General features: G+C 38.0%; 2 protein-coding genes across 5 annotated transcripts in view; one reads left to right on the top strand and one right to left on the bottom strand.

Moving 5' to 3' along the window:
- The window catches only part of GLCCI1 (glucocorticoid induced 1), a 56,759-nt gene extending 37,284 nt beyond the window's left edge, over positions 1 to 19,475 (top strand). For 2 of the 4 annotated variants that reach the window (XM_065830629.2, XM_065830628.2), the window contains exons 5-8: positions 2,511 to 2,663; positions 9,385 to 9,595; positions 15,398 to 15,518; positions 16,564 to 19,475. In XM_065830629.2, the coding sequence (XP_065686701.1) occupies positions 2,511 to 2,663; positions 9,385 to 9,595; positions 15,398 to 15,518; positions 16,564 to 16,912 (834 nt within the window). In that variant the 3' untranslated portion in view covers positions 16,913 to 19,475. The remainder of the gene's footprint in view (positions 1 to 2,510; positions 2,664 to 9,384; positions 9,596 to 15,397; positions 15,519 to 16,563) is intronic. The other 2 variants (XM_065830632.2, XM_065830631.2) reach the window with 1 other exon arrangement.
- Positions 19,476 to 20,799: 1,324 nt separating this feature from the next.
- The window catches only part of ICA1 (islet cell autoantigen 1), an 85,682-nt gene continuing 84,104 nt past the window's right edge, over positions 20,800 to 22,377 (bottom strand). The window contains exon 16 of the mRNA XM_071805105.1: positions 20,800 to 20,931. The gene's annotated coding sequence lies outside the window, so the exon portion shown is untranslated. The remainder of the gene's footprint in view (positions 20,932 to 22,377) is intronic.

Genomic DNA, 22,377 nt, shown 5'->3' with positions numbered 1-22,377 from the left:
GTGTATTCATCAGTAAAAGACAGCAAAACTGGATCACCAAAGATTCGAGGGAAACTATCACTCCCTTGTCCCATCTTAGGAACCTTCCCGATACTGCACTTATTGGTCAGTTTGCCAGAGAGGCAATTTCCACGTGATGTCAAGAAAAACAATATTGTGGTATTTACTTTCTAAGAAGAAAGTTGTAATTCACCTTGAATTTGATTTTAGCTGAAATCAAAGATGTTTCTTTTCACAGTACGCCATCCCTGGTGACTAGGGGATCTGTTACACTGCAGGATAAAAGTCTTTTTCTTCATGGTTTTGTCTGGGTCATACCTGTTGGTGGTTATGGTAGTCAGAATCATTGTCAATATAGGATCCTGTCTTCTAGCATGAGAGTTTGTGGTTGCAGTGCTGCGTTACACTGCAGTTGTTACAGCATATTTTGAGAGTTTCCATCATACTAAATGGAAAAAATTGCTATCATCACGAGCCTTTGCTTGTTCTAGACACCGTGACTTACTGTAAAACCTCAGTCAGACATCTTTAGGATGCAGAATCTTAGATCCATATTATGTTGATGACTAAGCTCATGTTCTGTACCGATGGGCTTTGTGATGACAGGGCTTCTCTCCAGCCATCAGTCTATGGATTTGATATTCTCTGCTCTAAGAGGTTAAGCTCAGGCTCCCAGTCTGATGCCTTCTCTTTTCTGTTGTCTTGTCACGTAACCTACTTTTCAAAGTGATATGTGAGTTTAGGCAAATTTTAATATAACTGATCATTTTAACGCTAGCCTGACTAAGACAGTTTTTTGCTTTAGGTCGTTTTCATGTTTTACCAGCTTAGAAAAATTTCCCTGTGCTCAGAGTATATCGGTATTTCTCCTATTATAAAAATGCTGATGTATATCAAGAATAGCTTTGGATTAATTACCTGACCAAATTACTTGGCCATGAAACAGATTCTCAGCAGGATACAATCGAGGATGCCCAATACAGTGTCTGTTCTAGCCACTGCAGACTACCAGTCAAATTGAAAGCCAAGGATGAGTTTTAAAGCTCAGGCAAGGTTCAGTCAATGACTTTGTGAGCCTGAAGCCACTTGCAGAAAACAGTTAATCTCGTAGCATTTGACAGTGCAGACATTGGAGTCCTGATTAAATGTAACCCTACAGTGGATCCTTAACTTGGTCCTCATGTTAGCAACAGGCCACTACTTGAACTCCTGAAATGTTGGTTCTGTCATCGTATTTCCTGACTGCTTTTTAAAATAGCTAGTGTTTTAGAAAGAACAGGTTGACCGTGATGGCTGATCCTTTACAGTCCTTCTGTTTGGTTAAAACCTAATCTTGTGATGAAGACGTATCAGAAATTGATATTCTTCCTGAAACTCTTAGGCCTCTATAATAAAGGATCCCACTACACCTAGTACAGAAAAGGGTTTTGCTTTCCATCTTAGAGGAAGCTGTTGCAGGTACCTGTGCCACTCTTGATAGTCACAGTAAAACCTGTCTTTGGCACAGACTATAATGCACCTAGGACATGCTTTGAAGGAACGTTCTTTAGTACTTGGGGCTCACTTTGTCGTGGCTTGTGCAACATTTTGATTACTTGAGAAGGCGTTCTCTGATGAGGCCGGTGAAGTTCTCAGTTCTTCTCACCATTGTGGGAAGCCGTCCTGCAGGTAGTGTGTCAGAGTCAGAGAACACCTCAACACAACTGACATGCGCCTTTGGAGTTGCATGTTGTGCAAGGTTCGTTTGTCAAGAACATTTTGTCTTAAGCATCCTGTGATTCTGTGAACAAGAAGAAAACATTGCTCATGGCTGGCATGGTAGGTGCATCTGTGCTTTGTAGCTGCTGCCAAGGTAAAGCTTCTGAGCTTGACTGTGCAAGGTGTGTGTGCACTCTTGTGAATGGTTCCTGTTGGTAACAGAGCTTCACCCCAACAGCTTTTTCTGAAAACCATACCTGTATTTATTTCCATGCTTAAACTCCAAATTATTTCTTTTAAGACCTTTGATACAAAGTTCTGAAAAAGCTATGTACTAATGAAAGTAAAGGTTCAGAATGGATGCCTTCTTTTTTGTTCACTGAAGCCAACTAAAAGAGAATAAAAGTGCATTAAGTGAATATTTCAGTTGAGTGGTTAAGCTGTAGGAATGTTGGGAAATGCCTTTTGGATCCCAGTTAAACCATCAGCATCAGCGCCCTGTGTACTCCCCCTGCCCCACTGGGTGTACTGTAATCTATACATCTGGAAAGTACATATACCTGCCTACTTACTGATAAGTGAAGTAGTAGAATGCTTTATTATAGAAAACTTTGAGTTAAGTAGAGGTGATTTTAGTGGCTTTTGATTTATGCAAGCATTTATTTTTATTTAAGTTTGCCATCTAGAAGATGATCTTTACTTGGCAAAATTAATACATATTTTCTTACTTTTCAGGTTTTTTAGTACTGATCTCAGACTCCTGTCTTTATTCTGTTTTCCAACTTCAAATCATGTTGTTCTCTACTTTCTAGGCTTGTATTTCCAGATCAGTCCCTATGCCGTTGTCAAACATTTCAGTGCCAAAATCAACTGTTTCACGTGTGCCGTGTAATGTAGAAGGAATAAGCCCCGAACTCGAAAAAGTATTCATTAAGGAAAACAGTGGAAAAGAAGAAGTATCCAAGGTAAGCATATATTAACATGTTTATGGTTGTTTTTCCTTTGTAATCTATAAACACATGGGAAACCTTCCTTGTGAAAAACCCTCCTTGTGGCTGAAATTATAAATAATTTTCTTCAAAGAACTGTTTATTTGAAAATTTTGCTTCAGTGGTTTAGGGTGGGTGGTTTTTATTTTTTAAGGGCTCTGGCCAAACATGTTTAGAATGCACTTTCTGTAGGGAACTTGAAAATTTTTGTGTAAAATGCAAGTGCTTGAAAATTCAGATACTTCAGGCTACAGTAGTAAGTAAGTGGAGATCAGGAGAGTAGTTTATTTGCTCCATTTTGCATCCTTTTTCTTAGGCAAGACTTAAGTTTTCTGTGCTATGCTCTGCTTTTTGGTTTTAATGCTTTTCTTCCATAAACTGAATGTGAACGGTTTTTCTTCCATGAAACCGCTGTGATCTGTCTTGGGAGATCTCTGTATGGGAAATACTGACAAACAGCTTTCCTTATGTGGGAGAACTGGTGCAGTGGAATTGTCATTGGGGAGCACTAGAGTACTTAGATGACATTTAAAATGCGAAATCTTTGGTTTACAGCCACTGTTTCCTAAATAGCCAATGAAAATGTTCTGTTGTGGGATAAACTACTCTGTTTTTTCTAATCTTCTTGAAGATGTAGGATTTGTTTTGTGTGTTTTTTTTTTTTTTTTTGTGAATGGTCATGTAAAAGCAATTCAACGCACAAGTCAAGCTATAAAACTTGAATCAGAGGTTTAAGACTTCGAAACCTAATATATTTAGTTCTTCATTTGGGCAGTAAACTTCAAAAGCTTTTGAATAGTCTTGCCTTCTCCAGAGACTTAGTTGTGTGGACAAAGCAGCCTTAAGAATGAAATACTGTAGTTGTGGATGTTTTATGCTAACTTTGCTTTCCTTAGGCTGTCTCATCCCTTTATAAGGGGGGTGTGTTGTAACAGGGGAATAAAGAAAATAACATGCAAACCGAAATAGACAGCCCAAGTCAATAAACCTTATTGCACCATCTCCAAAGAGATTATAAAAACGTATGTATTACAGTGCCACCGTTAGTGCTGCTATGGCTGGAGTTGTAATCTCTGATGGTTAGAGGACATTTCATTTATTTATCAGACAAATCATCTTCATAAATATTGTCCTTGGGCTTTAACAGCTTCTTACTTGGGATGCAGAACTCGGTCTCGTAAGTTACTCAATGTACTGGCTCTGGTCCAGCCAAACAGTTAAGCACATACTTAAGTGCATTGTTGGACTGGGGCCAGAGGTGCTCAGCAGTTTGCGCAACCAAGGCAATAGCGAACCCTTCCTCCAAACATCTAGCTGTGGAGAGTCTTCAGACACAAAAGAAAGTCATAAATTAGACGCTGCCCTCGAAGTCACGTCGGTCTTTGTGGGCAGAGGATTGTTTCCTGCTATGTAACTGTTTGTTGCTGTGAAGTCTGGTCTAAGGGGACCTAAAGCAGCACTCCTAGTGCTCTCCGTGAGCTCACTAGATCTCCTGGCTCACTTATGGAAGATGATAACGGAGTAATTTACTCCATCTTACTGCTGGTGAACTTTCTCCTAATACAACAATTTCACATATTTTTAGCCTGGGGGAGGTGGGGCAGTCAGGTTAAAGGTTAGGAATTACTGAACGAAAGATAAACCATAGGAAACCAAGCTTCATTAGATTCACTGCTTGTGAAACAATTTATTTTTCTTTCAGTTTTCTGCCATTCGTTCATGCTGTAACATTCTGTGTTTTTAGAAAGTATTTTAAAATAGCTATTTTAGTTGGTTGCGTTGGGTGATGTGTGAAGGCTACATTATTCTGTAGACTGGCTTGTAAGTTTGGTGTGCTTCTAGATTTTCAGCAGGTTTCTTTTAACCTGTTGCCATGTTTACTTCACAGTTTTAACAGTGTATGTTCAAATCTTAATTTTCATATGAATAGATCTGTCCAGCTGCACGAAACACTTTGTGCCCTATTGTGAAGCTGTATTCATTTGGCAGGAAAGAATTCGGGAATAGCATACAACCTGCTAAAAACACTGAGAAGGAATATTACCTTTATTATAGGTGCTGCTCACTATTATTATTATCATCCCAAAATTTAGGTGCTACATTAATAGCTTTCTGATTTCTTCTGTGTCAGTTTGATAACCACATTTGGACTGTTGCAAGTAAAATAAAATGCATTTTAGTTCTCTTCTGAAATTTTAGTCTAGTGTTCTCAAATATTTTTCTATTAGTCTCTCTTCAGTATAAACTTGGTTTTGTTTTTTTATTTTTTGTTTTAACAAACTGTTTCTTAGTTCATATATTGAAATCAGACTAGGTCATCCATAGCATAAAAATATGGTTAAACAGTTTTATGGATATTACTTGAATTACTTTTTTAATTGAGCTCACAGTGGTTAACCAATCAAACTTTCCTCCCAGTTTCATGCTTCCCTACTTACTCTTCAGATACACAAATTGATTTATTTTTTAAACTTGTTTTTTGGTTTTGTAGTGTCTGATGTTACATACTCTGTTTTCCCTTTTGCTGATTTCAATTTTTGTAACCCTGCTTATTAAATGATTTGGAGTATGTCTTCTTTCTTCTCTCATGCTTAGTTCTGTTCTTTGAAAGACTCTTCTTTGCCTTTTTTAACATAGTATTGTAATCATAATAGGAATTGTACAATTGTACAATTACGTAGTAAAAATTATTGTAGACATTACTCTTGTTATTTTTGTGTTTCACAAAACTAGTTGATGATACAGTAATGTTGTGTCATTACCTTTTAATAATCTGATAATAAACTTTAGAGGGATTGCATTGTAAGTAGTCAGAACATTCTGAATATTTCATTCCTTTCTGTTTAGCCATGAATGTTTGTATTTTTTCTTGCTTAGGTGGCTGAAGGTGTTATTTTTTTAATAGAACTAAGTTAAAGTTGGCTTTTTGACTCAATTTTTAGTCACCTCTTTCTCCTCAGATTTATTAATAAACTTTAATTTCCAATGCATTTATTCAAAGATCCTGGATACATTTTCCTTCCTGTTGTATAATTTGTTGAGTAGCTTTCTAGGAAATCGTGATTTTTGCCTCTACTCCCACCATAACTTGTAAGAGGGAATCAGCTTTTTGTGAGGTTGTGATGGGCTTTTGTTCTTTCTCCCGTTGTGACTCCACAACACAAACATTGGAGAGTTTGAGACAGTAAGATGATGGAGTCGTTGTAGGGAGTGGGTGGTAAGAAGTTCCCTTCTTACAGAATACATTGCAAAAATAATGAAAAGTGCCCTGTTGCAGGACACGAACGCATTCATAGGTCTCCTATTAGGGAAAAAATAATTACAGTATACAAGTATACAGAAGTAATTAGAAATGAAGCAATCCTGATGGACTATAACACAATATAAGAAAAATTATGAATGTGTCTCTTACTTGATTCATAATGCTTCTGGAAATAGATAGCAAGATGGTTTTAGGTACCTGTTGGAAAACTTAATCCTGTAATAAAAGGACTTTTTTTTTCTAGTTTGTACAGATGCAGAGGATCCTTACTTAAATCTTCATATTCTTCATCTGAAAAGTCTGGTTTCTTACAAGTGCTCCTTCCCAGGATACATTCTTTTTTCGCGTTTGCATCTTACCTAATGCATTGGTGACTTAATTACGCTAGAAGGAAGCTCTTTCCTGTGCCTGCCTTTGTGTTCCAGTCTAGAGAACAGTTTTTAAATAAAAAGCATTGAATGCTTTGATTTCAAGAAGTTGCTTTCTAAATAGATGTAAAGCTTATAAAGAGCAGATTATCTTTAAGGTTCCCATTGGTATATTATATCACAGTAGTGTTCCTAATGCTACTGAATAGGGTGTTCTTGGCTTTATCCAGTGAAAAGATTGATACTGAAGACAATGTGGTCAGTTTTTAGTGTCTTGAGAAATGCATGCTGTAGTCAAATTGAGCATGTCCATACCTTTGCAGGGAGCGAAGGGCCATGTGTGACTGTGTCCGAAAACACACTGTCCCATACGGGTTGGTGGGTGTCCTGTCACAATGCATTTGCCATAAGGTTAGCACATGACTGGACACTCTTGGAAAAACAAAACAAAACAAACAAAAACCCCCAAAACAACCACAGTACATAAAGTGCAGTAGTTTCTAGTCATTTTCCATGCATTGGGTGTTATGAAAACTAATAGCAGCTGTACCAAATTAGTTACACTATTGCTTGTATTCTAAGGTTTTTAGAATAGTTTATGTGTGACTCATGGAAAATAACTTCTAAAGCATTTTTTTTATGTTAATCAAGTTTAATACATAAGGTTTTTAAAAAGTGAAATACTTTTAGTTGATATTTTCATCAATTTTTTTGCACTTGTCAAAACTTGGCTTGAATAATCAGGGAAAGATAAATACAGAAGCACAGAATCTGAAATATTTGCAGGCATTTTCTATGCCTTAAAAATTATTTTACTTGGAAAGAGTAATAAATATTTAGCTTTCTCTGTTTGTATGTATATTTATAGGAATGTCTAAAAATATGGATAACTTTTTGTACCTCAAATTTTAATTCAGTGGAGGCTAAAATATGTGATTTGGGCTATACTTCCTGACTACATCAGACTGTGTTGTTCCTCCAGGTGTGGAAGAACATGTGTGTTATCCTAAAGTCTTTAATTATGTGATCACTTACTGGCTTTTTCCCCCTTCCCAGGAATCCTTGCTTTACCTGTTATATAGAGCATAGTGTGTGCACTTAATGAGCACCTGTTTGGTTTTGTTTCCTCCTCATAAGATAGGTGTTCTAATGCTCACTATTAAACCTTGCTTTGAAGTCAGAAATCTGAATTTCTTCCTTGGGTTTTTGCTTCTATGTAATAGGAAAGTGTCTGAAATTTTGTTCTCTTTTCATCACACCTCTGTGTGAGAAGAAAGATGATATTATCTGCACTTTGTGATGGAGAAACACAAATCCATCAGGCTTCTATTACGTAATGTGATTCGGGATACTGCATGCTACTTTGGGAGTTTAAAGTGTAGCTCCCATAGTTGCTTTCTGCATCTGTGAATGTTGAAGAGTTGTGCAAATCAGTCCTGTACAGACTGGCCATCCGGAAGAGAGCATAAGAGTGAGAGGTTGGTTCAGATGACTTCCTGGCATCACATAGAATTTTTCTGGCAGAGACAGAAATAAAAATGCTCTTCTGCATTGTAGTTATGTTAATTATGAGACTGTTTTCTTTCTACAGCTTTGGTCTTGTTTTCTACCTCTCTTTTGCCTGTGTAACAGATGATACAATGCTTCAGGTCTGTCTTGGGCAGGGGATGAGTCATGGCCTGTTGGGGTGATGGGAATAGCAACACGTAGTCATGTTGTAACGCATACGCAGTGTGAACTGAGCTGTTGAACAGACCACACAACGGTGTCCAAACATCAGCGTTTGATGTAACAGCTGTAGTGTTCTCTTTATAGTGTGTTTCTTTGCTCTTAATTGAAATGTGAAATCGTATTAACTGGACAGCTCATAAGAAGAAGATCATCTCGCTTTGCTGTGTCTGCCTCGTTGTATAGTATGAGGTGATTTTCTGGATACACTGCTGCTGAAAAGGGGGGAATGCGATACTCAGCCAATAGGTTTCATGCCCTCATTGCTCGCAAGAGTGTGTTGCATTGCATTTTAGGCTCTGGAACAGGCTATTATAATTTTTTAATGTATGAAGAAGAGGAAAGCAATAAAATAAGAAAAAAATGTTCACTTGAAGTCAGAAGGGAAAATACATTAATTTTTTTGTAGCTAGGACATTTGAGCTTGAATACAATCCTCACTAAAGTGAGGATAAAAATGATATGTAAGTTATGCAGGCATTTTTTCCCCTTCACTTTTAAGCAGAACTGTAATTCTCATTTCATTTTTTACATTGAAAGCAGCACTGTCTTTATGATAAAACTAATTTTCCACTGGGAAAGACAAGTAGAGTATGCCAGTGTACTACTGTGAACATGTCTATGCAGTGTACTGTGGAATGGGACGCAACGTCACCCAGGTCAGTGCCAACTGGGCTGATAGGAGCAGGCAGTGCGTCGTAGCTTTGGTTCAAGACAAGGCTTGTGAACCTTGGATAAGCCTGTGCATCATCTGCGAAGTTGCCATTTGGTCAGAGGTCAACTACAGAAGTAAAGGATGGAATGCGGAGGTGCGCTAGGGCATTATGACTTGCTAGCAAAACTTGGATGGTTTCATTTGTAATTGTAATTCAGGTGGTTGTTGTGGCAATAGTATGCAATTGCATTTGACATGTTCTACTTTCCCTTTTATCCAAATGTGATCTCTGTCAGGATACTTGTTTTTCCCTCATAACAACAGTGACCTTTATTGAAAATGGTGTTACAAAGTATAATTAGAGATCTATTTGTTGAGGTGGTTTTCTTTTTTTAAGCTATCATAAAACATACAAAAAAATAATACTAGCACGCGTTGAAGTGTGTTCTGGTGTTAACTTTGCGTTAAGAGAATGCAGTTGTCTTGGAACATCTGCACGTTGTCTCAGCCTTCAGCATAATTAAATATATGTTGTGTCCACTGTACATTACATTATTTGCTTCTGTAAAAGTTGTTCTTTCAAAAACTGCTTGCTTCACTACTTCTGTTATGTGTGCTACAGGCTACCATTGCTTAGGAGTTTGATCTTTTCTCTGTAACCTGACTTGCTTGTTTTTCTTGCAGCCTCTAGATATCCCTGATGGTCGAAGGGCCCCATTACCTGCTCACTATCGTAGCAGTAGCACACGGAGCATTGACACACAGACTCCATCTGTCCAGGAGCGCAGCAGCAGCTGCAGCAGTCATTCACCATGTGTTTCTCCCTTTTGCCCTCCTGAGTCTCAGGATGGGAGTCCTTGCTCTACAGAAGATTTGCTCTATGACCGTGATAAAGGTGAGAGTAGAATGGCCTGCATTTACCTATGGGAGGCATGTGATGTCCTGCTTTTACAACTACCTTCATTTTACTCATTACATCAGTTTTTGTTTTTGTTTGATTGTTGTGGAGGGCTTGAGGATTTATCTTAAAATTGGTTTTGTTTGTTTACATATCTTTTTCCCTCTTGTTTGTGAAACTTCACAAACATCTTCCATAAATACGTCAGAGGAGCACAGCAAAGTCTTCACTATTTATGAAGATTCTAATGTGAAATATTCAGACTGTATCATGTTTATGTTTAAAAAAGGTTTCAAGAAGGCTTCTGGTAGACGATGTATTCATCATGGGTGAGTTACTTGCTGGTCAGAATGGTGATGATGAAGTTTTGGCTGCTTTTAAAAGTACTCTGCTTCGGAACTCTTACATTCCACTTGAAGCTATTTGGTGAGGAGCTCAAAGTTTGAACAATCTGATGGAAAGTAATTACTGGTCTGTGTATATTTTATAATAACCCAAAATTTCTGAATAATATATGTGTTTATATGTCAATATCCTGCTCTTTTTTTTTTTTTTTTCCCAAGGTCTGTAAAATGTCACTTGGTTCTGTAGAAGGAGTAATCTGGAGTTTCAGTGATTAGGAATTACTGACAGTACATATAGTGTGAAAATAGAGGCACCAGTGTGAAAAGACTGATTTTTTTTTTTTTTTTTTTTTTTTTTGGACAGCTGTTTACTAATGAAATTATTCTTGGGCTTCTGGTCAGCTAGCTGGAAACACAGACTTTAGTTTGGGGGGACACAGGGTTTGGGTAAAACCTGCAAGCTAAGACTAGTAAGTTTCACAGAGGAAATGAAAAAAGATTTTGGTTAGATTTACTAATGAGCTAAAGACAGCAGTATTTTGAGGTTATAAGTGAGCTTAAGCTTTTTCTGTAAATAGTCTGTTTAATAATTAGTAAAATAATTTGGGAATAAGATTGGGGAAGGCAGCGGGAGAAGTACTAGCTTTCCTTGGTTTCTGAAAAGTATTGCTTTCCCATCTTGGGTTTAAAAGGAAGTAGCAGAAAACATATCCACCTGCCCAAATTCTGAACTGGAGGTGGATGTGTCCGTGTGTGTGAGTTAACCACATCAAAGTAAAAGACTTAGCCCAACATGATGGTTGGCCACGCTCCAAAAATAACAGAGATATTAGCTCCCTCCACCCTCCTTTTCTTGTATTAAAAGTATGCGTATGAACTGTAATGTTTTTGTCAATGCTCAGTCACTATAGAGACATCCAGTAAAGTGCTAGCACACAGGGAAGCATCTTGATGGGTAAATTTGTTCACACATGTCCTGGTAACAAATACCAGTTTAAAAATGAGGAAATTAGTAGAATAATTCCTTCTGCACTTAGTACTCAGTTTTCAGTTGTATTTTATTTGCAGTAGCGAGTGAAGACAGTTTGAAATAGTGCATCTAACCTTAATGCTTTTCAAAGATTTCATCTTGTCTTGGATTTTTTTAAGCAGCTAATTGAAGTAAAATTTTTTGCTGAACTTCCCAGCGAGTAGGTACTTATTTGTGGATTTTGGTTTTGAGACTGGCTTTAATGCTAAGTTTGTATCAAAAGTCTGCTTTAGTAGTAGTGTCGAGGTGATAGTGATTAACAGCCAGCTTTGTGAAGTTAATATAATTGCATTTCTAAGCTAGATACTTAATACTGTGCTTATGAAAGAGAAAAGCTTGAACTCCTCATCACAACTTTTGTTGTTTAAGAACAAGATACAAACTAGAAAAATGTATAGCAGTTTTTCGGCAGAAAGTAATTTCTTCAGAGGTTTTAAAAGTATAGTCAAAAAGGGACCTTTTATGCTCTGAGCATTAAGATCCCATAGGCCAGTTGTTCTGAATAAGAATGTTATCTTGAGATGAGGGATATAGGTAGAAATTGTAAGGGAACAGCAAGTTTTGAGAGACAGTTTATTAACATCTGTTGGGGATGTTAACTACTTTATAAAATAAACTCACCAAGTGTTTTGCACCTTAATTTTAAAGGTTTTTGTGATGCTGGAATGAAACCATCATGAGTTTGCGATGACGCCTGTTAAGTTTTGAAAAATGCATTTATGTGTAACCGAAACAGAGACATTTTAAAGCCAAGCTATTTTTCTGTTACTTTCCTCAAGTTGAGGTTGTAGTTTCTTCTCTACAGGAACAACTTGATTTTACCATTACAAAAATATAATTGTCAGCTTTATGAATGCTCCTGAGTGTGTTGCTGAATAGGAAAGAAAGGTTAGTAGTTTGACTGAGAGACATGAGCAGTGAGAGGAGCCAGCGCTCTGTACAGACACAGCACTGCTTTACATTTCTAAAGCATCTTTTATTTCTTGTGCAAAGCTCTGCTTTGGCCTGAGGCCCTCACAGCTGCTCTTTGGACTCTATCAGCTGTTTGGTTTACATTTCTGCAAGAAGCTGCTAAATCTATTGAACTTTTCAAAAGAAAGTGGAAGCTAAGTTTCAGAAGAGGCCCACAATAGTGCTCCGAACGGAGCAGGGATACTAAACGGCATAGATTGGAGCAGTGAGGGAAGGGTGAGGCAGAAGGTATTTTAATGGCACCTGGCTTTATGATTTTGTTTTCAAATATCAGCCTATTGCAAAGTAAGTTACTTGCTGCATTACAGGTACCAGTTTCACTAGATCTGTTTTATGATACTCTGGTCCATGAAACTATAAGTCAGAGTGCTGCGTAACATACATAGCAGCAGTGACAGAAGTAATGTTCAAAAGCATCCTAAGGTATAAGCAGATTAAATTTGTTGTTGTTATTGTTTTTTTCTTACAAAAACAGAGACCATAATCTGTTTTTCAGGGATTTTGATTTGGGTGCTTTTGTGTAGCTTTGTGTATTCCTGCTGTTGCTAGCAGGCTGTTACAAGCAACATGTTCATGAAGATGAACTGAAGATACTGTTTAACTTCTGAGCATCTGATTAATAGGTTTTAAAATGAAAATAGTATATGAACTCTTTGGATAGTTGTAACAAACAAAGGCATTTTTGAACCCATCAAAACAAATCCCAAGGTTCACTGGCAAAATTTCCTGTTTCCTTTAAGTTTTATCACTCAAAACCTTTCTTTAGAGATTCTTTTTTTGTTTGCCTCTTTGCTTGCTGTAATATACGCAAACTAAAACTTGTGGTATTAGGTCTTCTGGTTAAAATAGTACTTTTAGTGTTCAGTTATACAACCTTACTCTAGATAACAGAATATATCCATTTTGAATATTTATGTTTAGAAATTCTGTGTAATAAGGCTCCATATTGTCTGCTATGTGCTTATGGTAACAAAACTCACTTTAAAGGTTGCATCTGTTAATCTTCAGTCGTTGTCATCCTAATGAAATTGGGTGAGTTGGTCGGGACGTGCCAGCGGAGCACACCCTGCTGGTGGAAGCCTGGGAGATGCAGACGTGTCCTCTGATGGGAAGGCTCAGGCATTGCAGTCTCCAAGAAAGTAAAATAAAAAACAAGTGTAAATAGCTCAGTTTGAGAATACACACTTGCAGCATCATTAAGAATTAATAATGTGACAGTTTAGCACTTAAAGAGTTTACAGGATACACAAGCGGAGACTGGCTTAAGCTGTAAATTCCACCTCTCACCACTTCAGCTGGCGGCCTGTTTCCCCAGCACCATTCCGCTCTCTCACCGCTGCTGTACGCGCAGGGCTGGCACCGAGCTCGGACGTGGGATCCTCCTCATAACCACACACATTTTCAAATAGTAGTGTGGGCTCTGCTGGGTCAAAGTGAAAAGCTAGCAACTTAGTAGGCTTTAAAAGCAGAGGGGGTGAAGAGAGAAACAGAATGGTTGAATTATAAAATATATGTATTTATTTTTTTACTCATTTAACAGCTGTCTCATATAGAAAGTTTCAGACAGACAGTGCTAAATAAACTGAAAACTTGATTGAAAATTGAACTGGCTGGACAAGGCTCTCAATCTTCCAAGAACTGACTGAACTTTGAATTTGGTTCAGTTTTTTCCTTGGATGTACTGTTGCAGTTTTCCACTATTTGGTGGAAGGAACAGTAGCACATTTTATTTCTCTGGGTTTTTAAATAGAAACTTGGATCTTCTATTTTAAATATTAGAAGGAGGAAACAAACTGTCTGGGTTCTGTTAATGATTTCTGTGTTTGGAATGAGCTGTGTGGGCCAACAGTGGAAAGATGCCAATAGGACCATCATGCTCCCAGCTTGGCAAATATCTGTATTGTCTCTAAGCTTCTCCAGCCTTCATACAGTTAACACCTAAAATTCTGTAAATAGAAGTTCTGTGTTCACTCTACAGCAGGAAGGAGCTGAATAATCAATACACTACTGAGGTTCACTTCAGCTGGTTTTTTTCCTCCTCTTTTTCATAGTAAATCTCTGAAGGGAAGTGCGACATTTGAGTTGATGTGTGTCTTCTTGCAAGAGGAAGCAGAGATGTTTCAAAACCTCTAATGATTAGCCTTTGTATTTGAGTCATGGTTATACAAATGTTTATGTAGTTACTGTTTGCAAGCTGTTAAAGACAACCTTATGTGCTTCAGTGCATCTAGACCACAGTGCTTGAAGCTTTGGTTGGTTTTCCACTGTTGCTGAGAAGGCAGACATGAATAACAGCAGAATAAACAAAGGTATCTGAGTTTAAAATGGTGGAGTACCCCACATCAGTGGAAAGATTTGAAAGGAGCTAAAGCAAGAGCAGTTATTTCTCTTCAAATCAGGTGTGTTTGTGAGTTGGGGGATCCTCTTTAACCTTGCAACTTTATTTTATTTTTTTTTTTAATTGTGAGCCCAAGCAGAGAATAGGAAGCCACTAATACAAGCCTGAGATAGGTGTTGGTCTTTGAAAAGGTAGAAACCACTGCAGAAAGCTAGTTTTCTGTAATTATTTTTGTACCTATGTTGTTTCCTTAATGCATTAAATATCATGTTGTCAAGATGAGTGCTTAAAGTCCTTTCGTAGTGTTAATTTTTCAAACTGTTGTGCTTCTGTCATTACTGGAGTGCAGTCTCATCTCTTGCATTTTCCAAGAAGTACAAAGAAATCTGCCTTTTGTTCTTGAACTTCACACCTTCAGTTCTAAGTATGTCTGGTAGTAACTTGTAAAATACATGCAAACAGGTACAGCTGTGAAGAATGCTTATAGCGTATAGTTAGTTGTGAAGAGAGAATTGACTTGTGTAAATTACATTTTGGATGCAAAAATGACTTCACAATTGTGAAGCAAATAATGTAGCACATTGTAATGATGAGGTATCAGTACCTGTATTAGAAGTGTGCTTTGTTTCTTTACAACTTTTGAGACTAAGGTCAATATTCCAGTGAATAATTGTGTTTTAAAATAAGATACATGCTGTATACACACATTTTCAGTAACTGTGTTTATACAGTGAAAAGGCATATTATCATTACCACTCATAATTATTCTGCATGTGTTATGCATATTACCTTGTTCATTTATGGGTTTTGAAATACATAATAAAGAATGTATTTGTTTCCAGGATCCCAGCTCTGCTTTGTTCTGATTACAGTGTTCTGGATAAAAATATCCTGTTATGTTTTGTTATATGATAGATTACTGCTGCACTGAAGCTTTTATTCAGAAGAAATGTGCTATACAAGGGTGTTAGAAATAGCCTGCGATAAAGGAAGCATTGTGGTAGAAGCAAACCAGCATGGTGGCTAAATTGTGAAAAAGGGCATCTTGTTTGGAAATCGAATTTAATTAAAAAGCACTCTCAATCTCTAGTAATATAACTGCTTTAAATTTTCAGACAGTGGGAGTAGCTCACCGTTGCCCAAGTATGCCTCATCTCCCAAACCAAACAACAGCTACATGTTCAAACGAGAGCCCCCAGAGGGATGTGAGCGAGTGAAGGTCTTTGAGGAAATGTCGTAAGTAATGCCTTTTATATCAGCTGGTATCTGCAAAGCAGTAAACCTGTTTACTGAAGCCTATTCAACTGCAGATGAATAAACTATTCCAGCTGATGAGTTTTTCAGGAGCAAACTATTCTTAGAGTTTGTACAGAAGAGAAGTTGAAGTGTTCACGTTGGTTTGAAGAGGAAATGGAGTCTTTTATGCTTGAACTCTTTTTGTGCATTTATAAAAGGCAACAAAAATCCAAGCAGAAAAGATAAGGTACATTTAATTTCCTAAGCATTTGTAAAACTCTTTCCATACATTTTTTTTCATTACCTTGAAATGTTCATGGCTTAAAACAAAAACTCTCCTTGTCATAATCATTTGTCAGTTTCAAGTATAGGTTATGGAATGGTGTGAAACCCTTGTGCAGCGTTTTCAGACAGTAGTACGCTTATGGCATAGACTTTGCTCAATGTTTTTGCTGAGCAATAAGTTGGAAATTAAACTTTTGGACATCATGTCTTTTCCCATAGACCCAGCAGCATTGGAGCACATGCTGTCACAGTTACATGCTTAGCTCCTGTGGATGAGAGACTTAAGGAGGGCACATTTCTTGTGCTAACAGCATTTATTGCCTGCTAGATGCAGGAGCAATGTTGGGTTGTGGAGGAAGCCTCCAGACAAATTACATATGGGAAAGGAGAAGTCTATTTCATGGAGGTTCTCAAAGGGATTTAATATAACTAAATGTGGTGTTGCTGCATTGTTTTTATTGAAGAAGAGTTTGTGCCATTCTAAATTCCCGCAGCATTTTTTCCATGTGCATTTGTACTGAAGACTTTTCTTGCTGGAAGTTGCATGTTTATCCAGTAACTATCAAGTCATTTTTCTAACGGCACTGTTTTTGATGCTGTGGATCAGTTAGCTGACTACCAATATGGAAGATGTTTGCCCCTCCGTCCAGTTAATCCCATTCCTTGTCATTCACATTTTAGCAATGTGTAGAACCACGAAGTTCATGATGTATAAAACATCCTGGTTGCCCGGGTATATAATCTTTTTTCTTGTCTGTAGGTCTCGTCAGCCTGTCTCAGCCCCTCTCTTTTCATGTCCTGACAAAAACAAGGTTAATTTCATCCCAACCGGATCAGCTTTCTGTCCTGTAAAACTTCTGGGCCCCCTCCTTCCCGCTTCTGACCTGACGCTGAAGAACTCTCCAAACTCTGGTCAAAGCACAGCTTTGAGCACCCTGACTGTTGAGCAGCTTTCGTCTCGGGTCTCTATCTCCTCTCTGTCAGATGACACCAGCACAATGGACTCTACAGAGGTCCTGGTACAGCAACCGTCCCAACAGCAGCAGCTGCTTCTGCAAGAAATTCAGACTGAAGACAGTTCCTCTCCTCAGAGCTACGTGTTAATCTAGACCAAGGTGGAGCAGGCCTCTGCCCTGAAACAAGGATTGAGGAGGTGATAGTCCAGATACATCTGCATGAGGTGGCAACCTTTCAGAACAACATGGAATACTTAGCAACGTTCAGAAAAATATCTCAGCACTGTTCTTGGCAGGGACAGAATTCATGTTCAGCATTTCTTGTGAGGAAGCAGTAATGCCTGCAGAATCCATATATCATTAAGCATTTTAAGTGGAGACTATGCATTTCATAGTGCGTTTGACCAGATTAGTACTGTGTCCTGTGTTCTGTTTCAAATTCTACAGTATAAATAAGCTCTCTCTATATATATATATATAAAAAAAAGTTGCCTGTCTGAATAGAAGATGTCTTGCTGTGTTGTGTCCTATGGAAAATACTGTACTTCAGGATTATGTTTACAATTGATCCAGGTGTTTCTGTTTCTAACTTCTGTAATACACACAATGCAAAAAAGAAAAAAAAAAAGGCCACAACAGTTGCACAGTGCCCACCCTATGGCCTAGCTTCAGGTACTTCTCTCGAAGTGTAAACTCAGGTAACTTGGAATGTATATCATATTGGGATTATAAAATATTTTACAGCTACAAAGCTAAAGAGGGAACATCACTCTTTTGCCTTTCCTTATTTTATGCATTAATATTTCCTCATTACATTCCACTTTCTTGGAATAAGTGCATTCAGATCCAGGTGAGCGATGACCCTGGACATGGGTGAACATGAGGAGAACCAGCAAATCTGTGATGTATATCACTTTGTCATGTGCTTACAAGTAAAACAACTGTTGCATTTACTGTCATTTCTATATATGTAAAAATGTGGCATTTAAGGGTTTCAGGTGTTACTCAGTTGATGACTGTTAAACTGTTGCAAATAAAGTGTTCAGTACTAGGCTGTACATGAGAAACATTCCACGTTGTGTGAGAGGATTTTGAAAGACAAGAATGTTTTTGTTCAAGGACAGAAATTCTTTCAGGTTTCACAGGGGGGTGTTGGGGATTTCCTCTCATGTTTTTGTTGGCAGTTAAGAATGTGAAATGCTACTGTTACCGTCTAAAAGTCAAATTAATGTTTAGTTTCTCTTTTGGAAATGTTAATTCGTTTGCTGGTTGGAAATAGGTTTTCAGATTTTGTCAAGCAGCGTTAGAGGAGCAGCATTTTATTTATGTAGTAAGTAAATGTGTTTGGATTAAAGTCCAAAAGTAACAAGTAGGTGTTCTAAAAACAGGGTAGGGAAAACAATAGTTTTAAGTTTGTGTTACTTAAAGCTTCTCCCATAACTTTCAGTTACTTAAGTTGTGTGTGTAAAAGTGTGTTTTCCCCCCTCCTTTTGTGTGAATAAAAACCAATCCTTGTAAAATAATCCTGGTTTTGCAGGCTGGACACTTTCTCAAAATAGTACACGGCAAGAACGCGTCAGTGGTGCTCTTCTATTGTACTGGAACAAGAGCGTTGCTTTCAGAGATAATTTCCTGTGATACAAAGAGGACCCCAAAGGCAAAATAAACTTGATGTTCTTGCTCCATCGCTTTCAGCTCAGTGGAACTACATTTTTGCTGTCTGTTCCTGAGAGAATAAGGTTCACCTTTTCCAGGAATTGAAGAGATTAGTAGCCTGCAGCTACTGAGCATTTAAACTTGCTCCATTATGGTTTTTTCTCTTTGGAAGGTGAGATTGGAGGGGGGTGAGAGTGAGCCACCAATAACTACTCACTGAGTATGTACTTTCTTTGGAGATAAAGCATTGTTTCCTTTTGATTACTGAGGTTTTGTTAATAATGTCTTACGAGGTGGAATTTGCAGCCTATGAGTGACATCCACAGGTTTTGACTCCCCTAGCAGAAAACATAGGAGAGAGAGGTCTGTCTCCAGCCATTTTCATGTGACAAACCTTCTTGAAACACAACAGCCATCTTTTACCCTACTAATCTCAGGCCTAGGTGAAAACACTATATATTTTGTAGACTGAAGATAAAGGGGAGAAAATACTCGTGATGTAAGTATCGATTCCTTTTAATATTTTTCTTTCTAGGTTAACATTGCAGTTTGACCTTTTTATGCTCTGGTTATGTCCAGATAAGAAATCGTAGTCTCGATTATTGGTGTTAGGTTACCGGGGGATATGATGAGTGGGTTTTAGATCAGTGATGAACTCTCTGCAATATTTGCAATGCCATTATGTGTTCTCTCAATTTTTTTTTCCATGAGAAACTAAATATTAATTAAATTGCACATATGTTCTTAGCAGATTTGAAGGTTTTGAACCAAATGTGTTGAAGCTAATGCTTTGCCATGTAAATTTCCCAGCAGTTGTTTATCTCAATTGTATTCTACATCCAGCTGTAGAAAATTGTCAAATATTGTTTAAAGTTTTGTACATAGTTGTACTGTTATTTCTAGCCGCTGTGCTGAACAGTATTCAAGTTATCATGCCATATATTGCTTTACACAAGAAAATGTGTGGCTTTTGTTTTGTATTTTTTTCAGTATAGAAGTTACTGTGTCTTATTTAAATAAAAACTATAGTTAAAAAAAAAAGTGAGGAAAACACACAAAAGCAGTGGTTCATTTATTTGTTTTGGAAACTGCATGAAGCACCATAGAATGAGATTAAAATTTAATATTGTTCCAAATTTACATCTAGAATAATGTCAGCCGTGTATCTTTATGACTAGTGGGCTATGTCGTCTATAATAAGATAGTCTCTTGTCTATTGATGTTTGCATAACATGTTTTAGGAAGGGGAAAAAAAAGTAAAAATAGCTGAATGCTTAAATATGCTTAAAAATAGCATATTGCATATAATGAGGTTTTTCTTTCTTCAGAGCATAGACAAAAATCAGTTAAGTATTGTTGGAAACTCTATCAGCTGCTGTGTTTGTGGTATGGCTAATTTCAAGGTCTCTGTTGAAAATTATGAAAGCCATTAGATGTTTCACTATGTGAAACTAAACTAAACCCCCAAAGGATGTGGTATAAATCTACTGACAGTCTTGGTTTCATGTTTTGTATGAGTCAAGTGATTGTCATTTGATTTGCAGAATAATTCTTTCCAGATGGGGGGTGAGGGGGAGGGAGGAAGGAAGAAGAATAATATTTAAATACATGTAAATCCTCCAAAATCAGTGTTTACTGAAGATCACTATGGCAATAACCAGCAAGTATGGTTTAATGCTTATTATCAGTAAGTGGAAATTTAAGCTTTCAGCATCCCAAAGATTACAATATTTTGCTATGACTCTGTTCAAAAGGTTAATGGAAAGTTAAGCTGGAAGTCTGGAGCCTCGGAGGGTGTAGATCCCACCCTATTATCAAGATGCCTGATGTCCTTCAGTCAGAAAGGTCTTGGTTTCAGCATTTCATCATGGGTTTGTAGGGCTTGCGAGGAGCAGCTTTGTGACCGCCTTGTCCTCCGCGTGGATTTGGCTGTGGCAGCTGTGGGCTGTCCTTGCATGGGAGGGCAGCCTCCTCAAAAATTCCTTCAACAAAAGCATGTAGCTCGCCCTGAGAGGACGTGACGCAACGTGTACCACGGGGACCGTTTTCACCGTCCTTGTGAGCCAAGGCTGTGCCTGGTTAGTTACAGCTGTGGTAACGTGCCGCTTCCACACAAGCCGCGCTTTGAAGTTGTGTGCGCGGTGTCATTCACCACGAGTTTCTTCCTCAACACCAAAACGAGCCATCCGGAAATGGCCACGAGTAGAGAGCTAGTGAAATAATTCTGCCGTATGGCCTTACTCTGTGACTAAAAGATCTTCCTTTACTTCAACGCCACATTTTGTAGCAATTGTGGCTCAGGAAGGTGGGCTCTTCAGAGCTGGGACGGCTGTGTAAGGGGAGCCTTTGGCTACCTGCGCTGCAGGGAGCGGCAGCAGACAGGACCTGCGGCTTTTAGGAAGCAGGGTGCTGTCAGGGAAATGATTTATGGCTTCCTGACAAAGCAGCTCTTGGGAAGGGCCAGATATTGGCCCAAGGGTTGAGACTCCATATCTTCACAGCATTTAAACATAAGCCTGGAGTAATACAAAATAAACACAAGAAATGGAATGGGTTAGAGACATTGGCTGACATTGCAGTTGCAAGCAAAGACCACTGAGGCTTAGCAAACCAGCTCCTGGCCTTACTCCATGGTATGGATTGACACCTTCGTCTGTTACTTGAGGTAAAATCCAAGCAGCTTGAAGATGACAGATGACTAGTGGAAATCCATTTCTGTTGTAAAACAGGCTGGCTTGCTTTGCAAAATATAACCATGCTAACACAAATTTGAAGCTACACAAATGAGAGGAAATAACCATAGTTCCTGTGGTGTGTTTCCAAAACCTAAATGCAAGGAAAAAGTGAGTGAAAGCTGGGAAAGTACATCCATTTCTGGGATGTGCACGTAGAGGCATTCATAGTTTGTGCTTGGCTAAAGGAAGTTGTTTGATCAAAGACTGTCCTGCAGTTAAAATATGTGTATCTTGTCTCTGTTTGCATTAGTGTAACCGGTCCTGGAAAACGATCTAGTTCAAGAGAAACTGAAAGGCTGGAGAAGGCTCAAGGCAGAGCTATAGGAAGGAGTGAGGTACTGGAAAAAACACACAGCAGTGTTTTGTAGGAGCGCAACATGTTTAACTTTTAACAGTTGAGAGTGACTTAATTCCAGCTAGTAAATACCTACATAGGAAATACTTTGTAATGAGCTACTTACATTTAACAGACATGGAATACTAAGCTCGAGCAGTAAGAAAATGAAGCTAGATAAATTCACACTAGGAATGTGGACTTATTGTAGCACTAAAAATAATTAGGTACTTGTGAAGGTGGGGTTTTTTTCAAGTATTGTTATGTTTAAAATGAGATTAGTTTACAAAAGATGTGCTCAAATAAGATCTTTTTATAAGCCTTACTAGCTCATAATTACTTTTGGCTGTTTAGATTTCAGTTGACTTCAAAGAGATAGGGTTTTTTAAGCACCTTAACTGTTGTCACCTCGCTAAAAAAAATAGCATGCTGCAATATTTTTAACTAGGGAATTAACACTTTTTTTAAACTGTCTGGAGCAGGTCTTTGAAGTTAATTTCTGACTTCTGAAAATTTTAGGTTTGTGTTGCACATGAATGAAGCCTGCAGTGAAGCAGAGATGCTCGAGTAGCTTTATAGTTGTTTTGATTTCTGACACCTTCTCAGTAACCCCATAATTCTGGAGAGAGGGCAAGAAAATGGAGAGTAGGTGGTGGCTTTTTGTAGTGCAAGAGGTCACAGAAATAATTTGTCACTCAAGTGGGGCTGATAGGAAAACACTGATTGAGGAGGTAGAGCGCTTCCTTGGTAAAGGCCATGCTGAAGTGAGTGAACGTGCAAATTAAATGGCTAATTAAATTGACAACAAGAATAGCAGTCAGATGAAGCTGGATAGAAAGATGAGCCCCTTTTTTAAGAAGAATGTGAAATTTTATTTCAGGTTGTAACAAGTT

Source organism: Patagioenas fasciata, chromosome 2 (assembly GCF_037038585.1).
Source record: "Patagioenas fasciata isolate bPatFas1 chromosome 2, bPatFas1.hap1, whole genome shotgun sequence".
NCBI lineage: Eukaryota > Metazoa > Chordata > Aves > Columbiformes > Columbidae > Patagioenas > Patagioenas fasciata.
The sequence above is the reverse complement of the archived record's forward strand: the minus strand, read 5'-3'. Positions and strand labels throughout refer to the sequence as shown.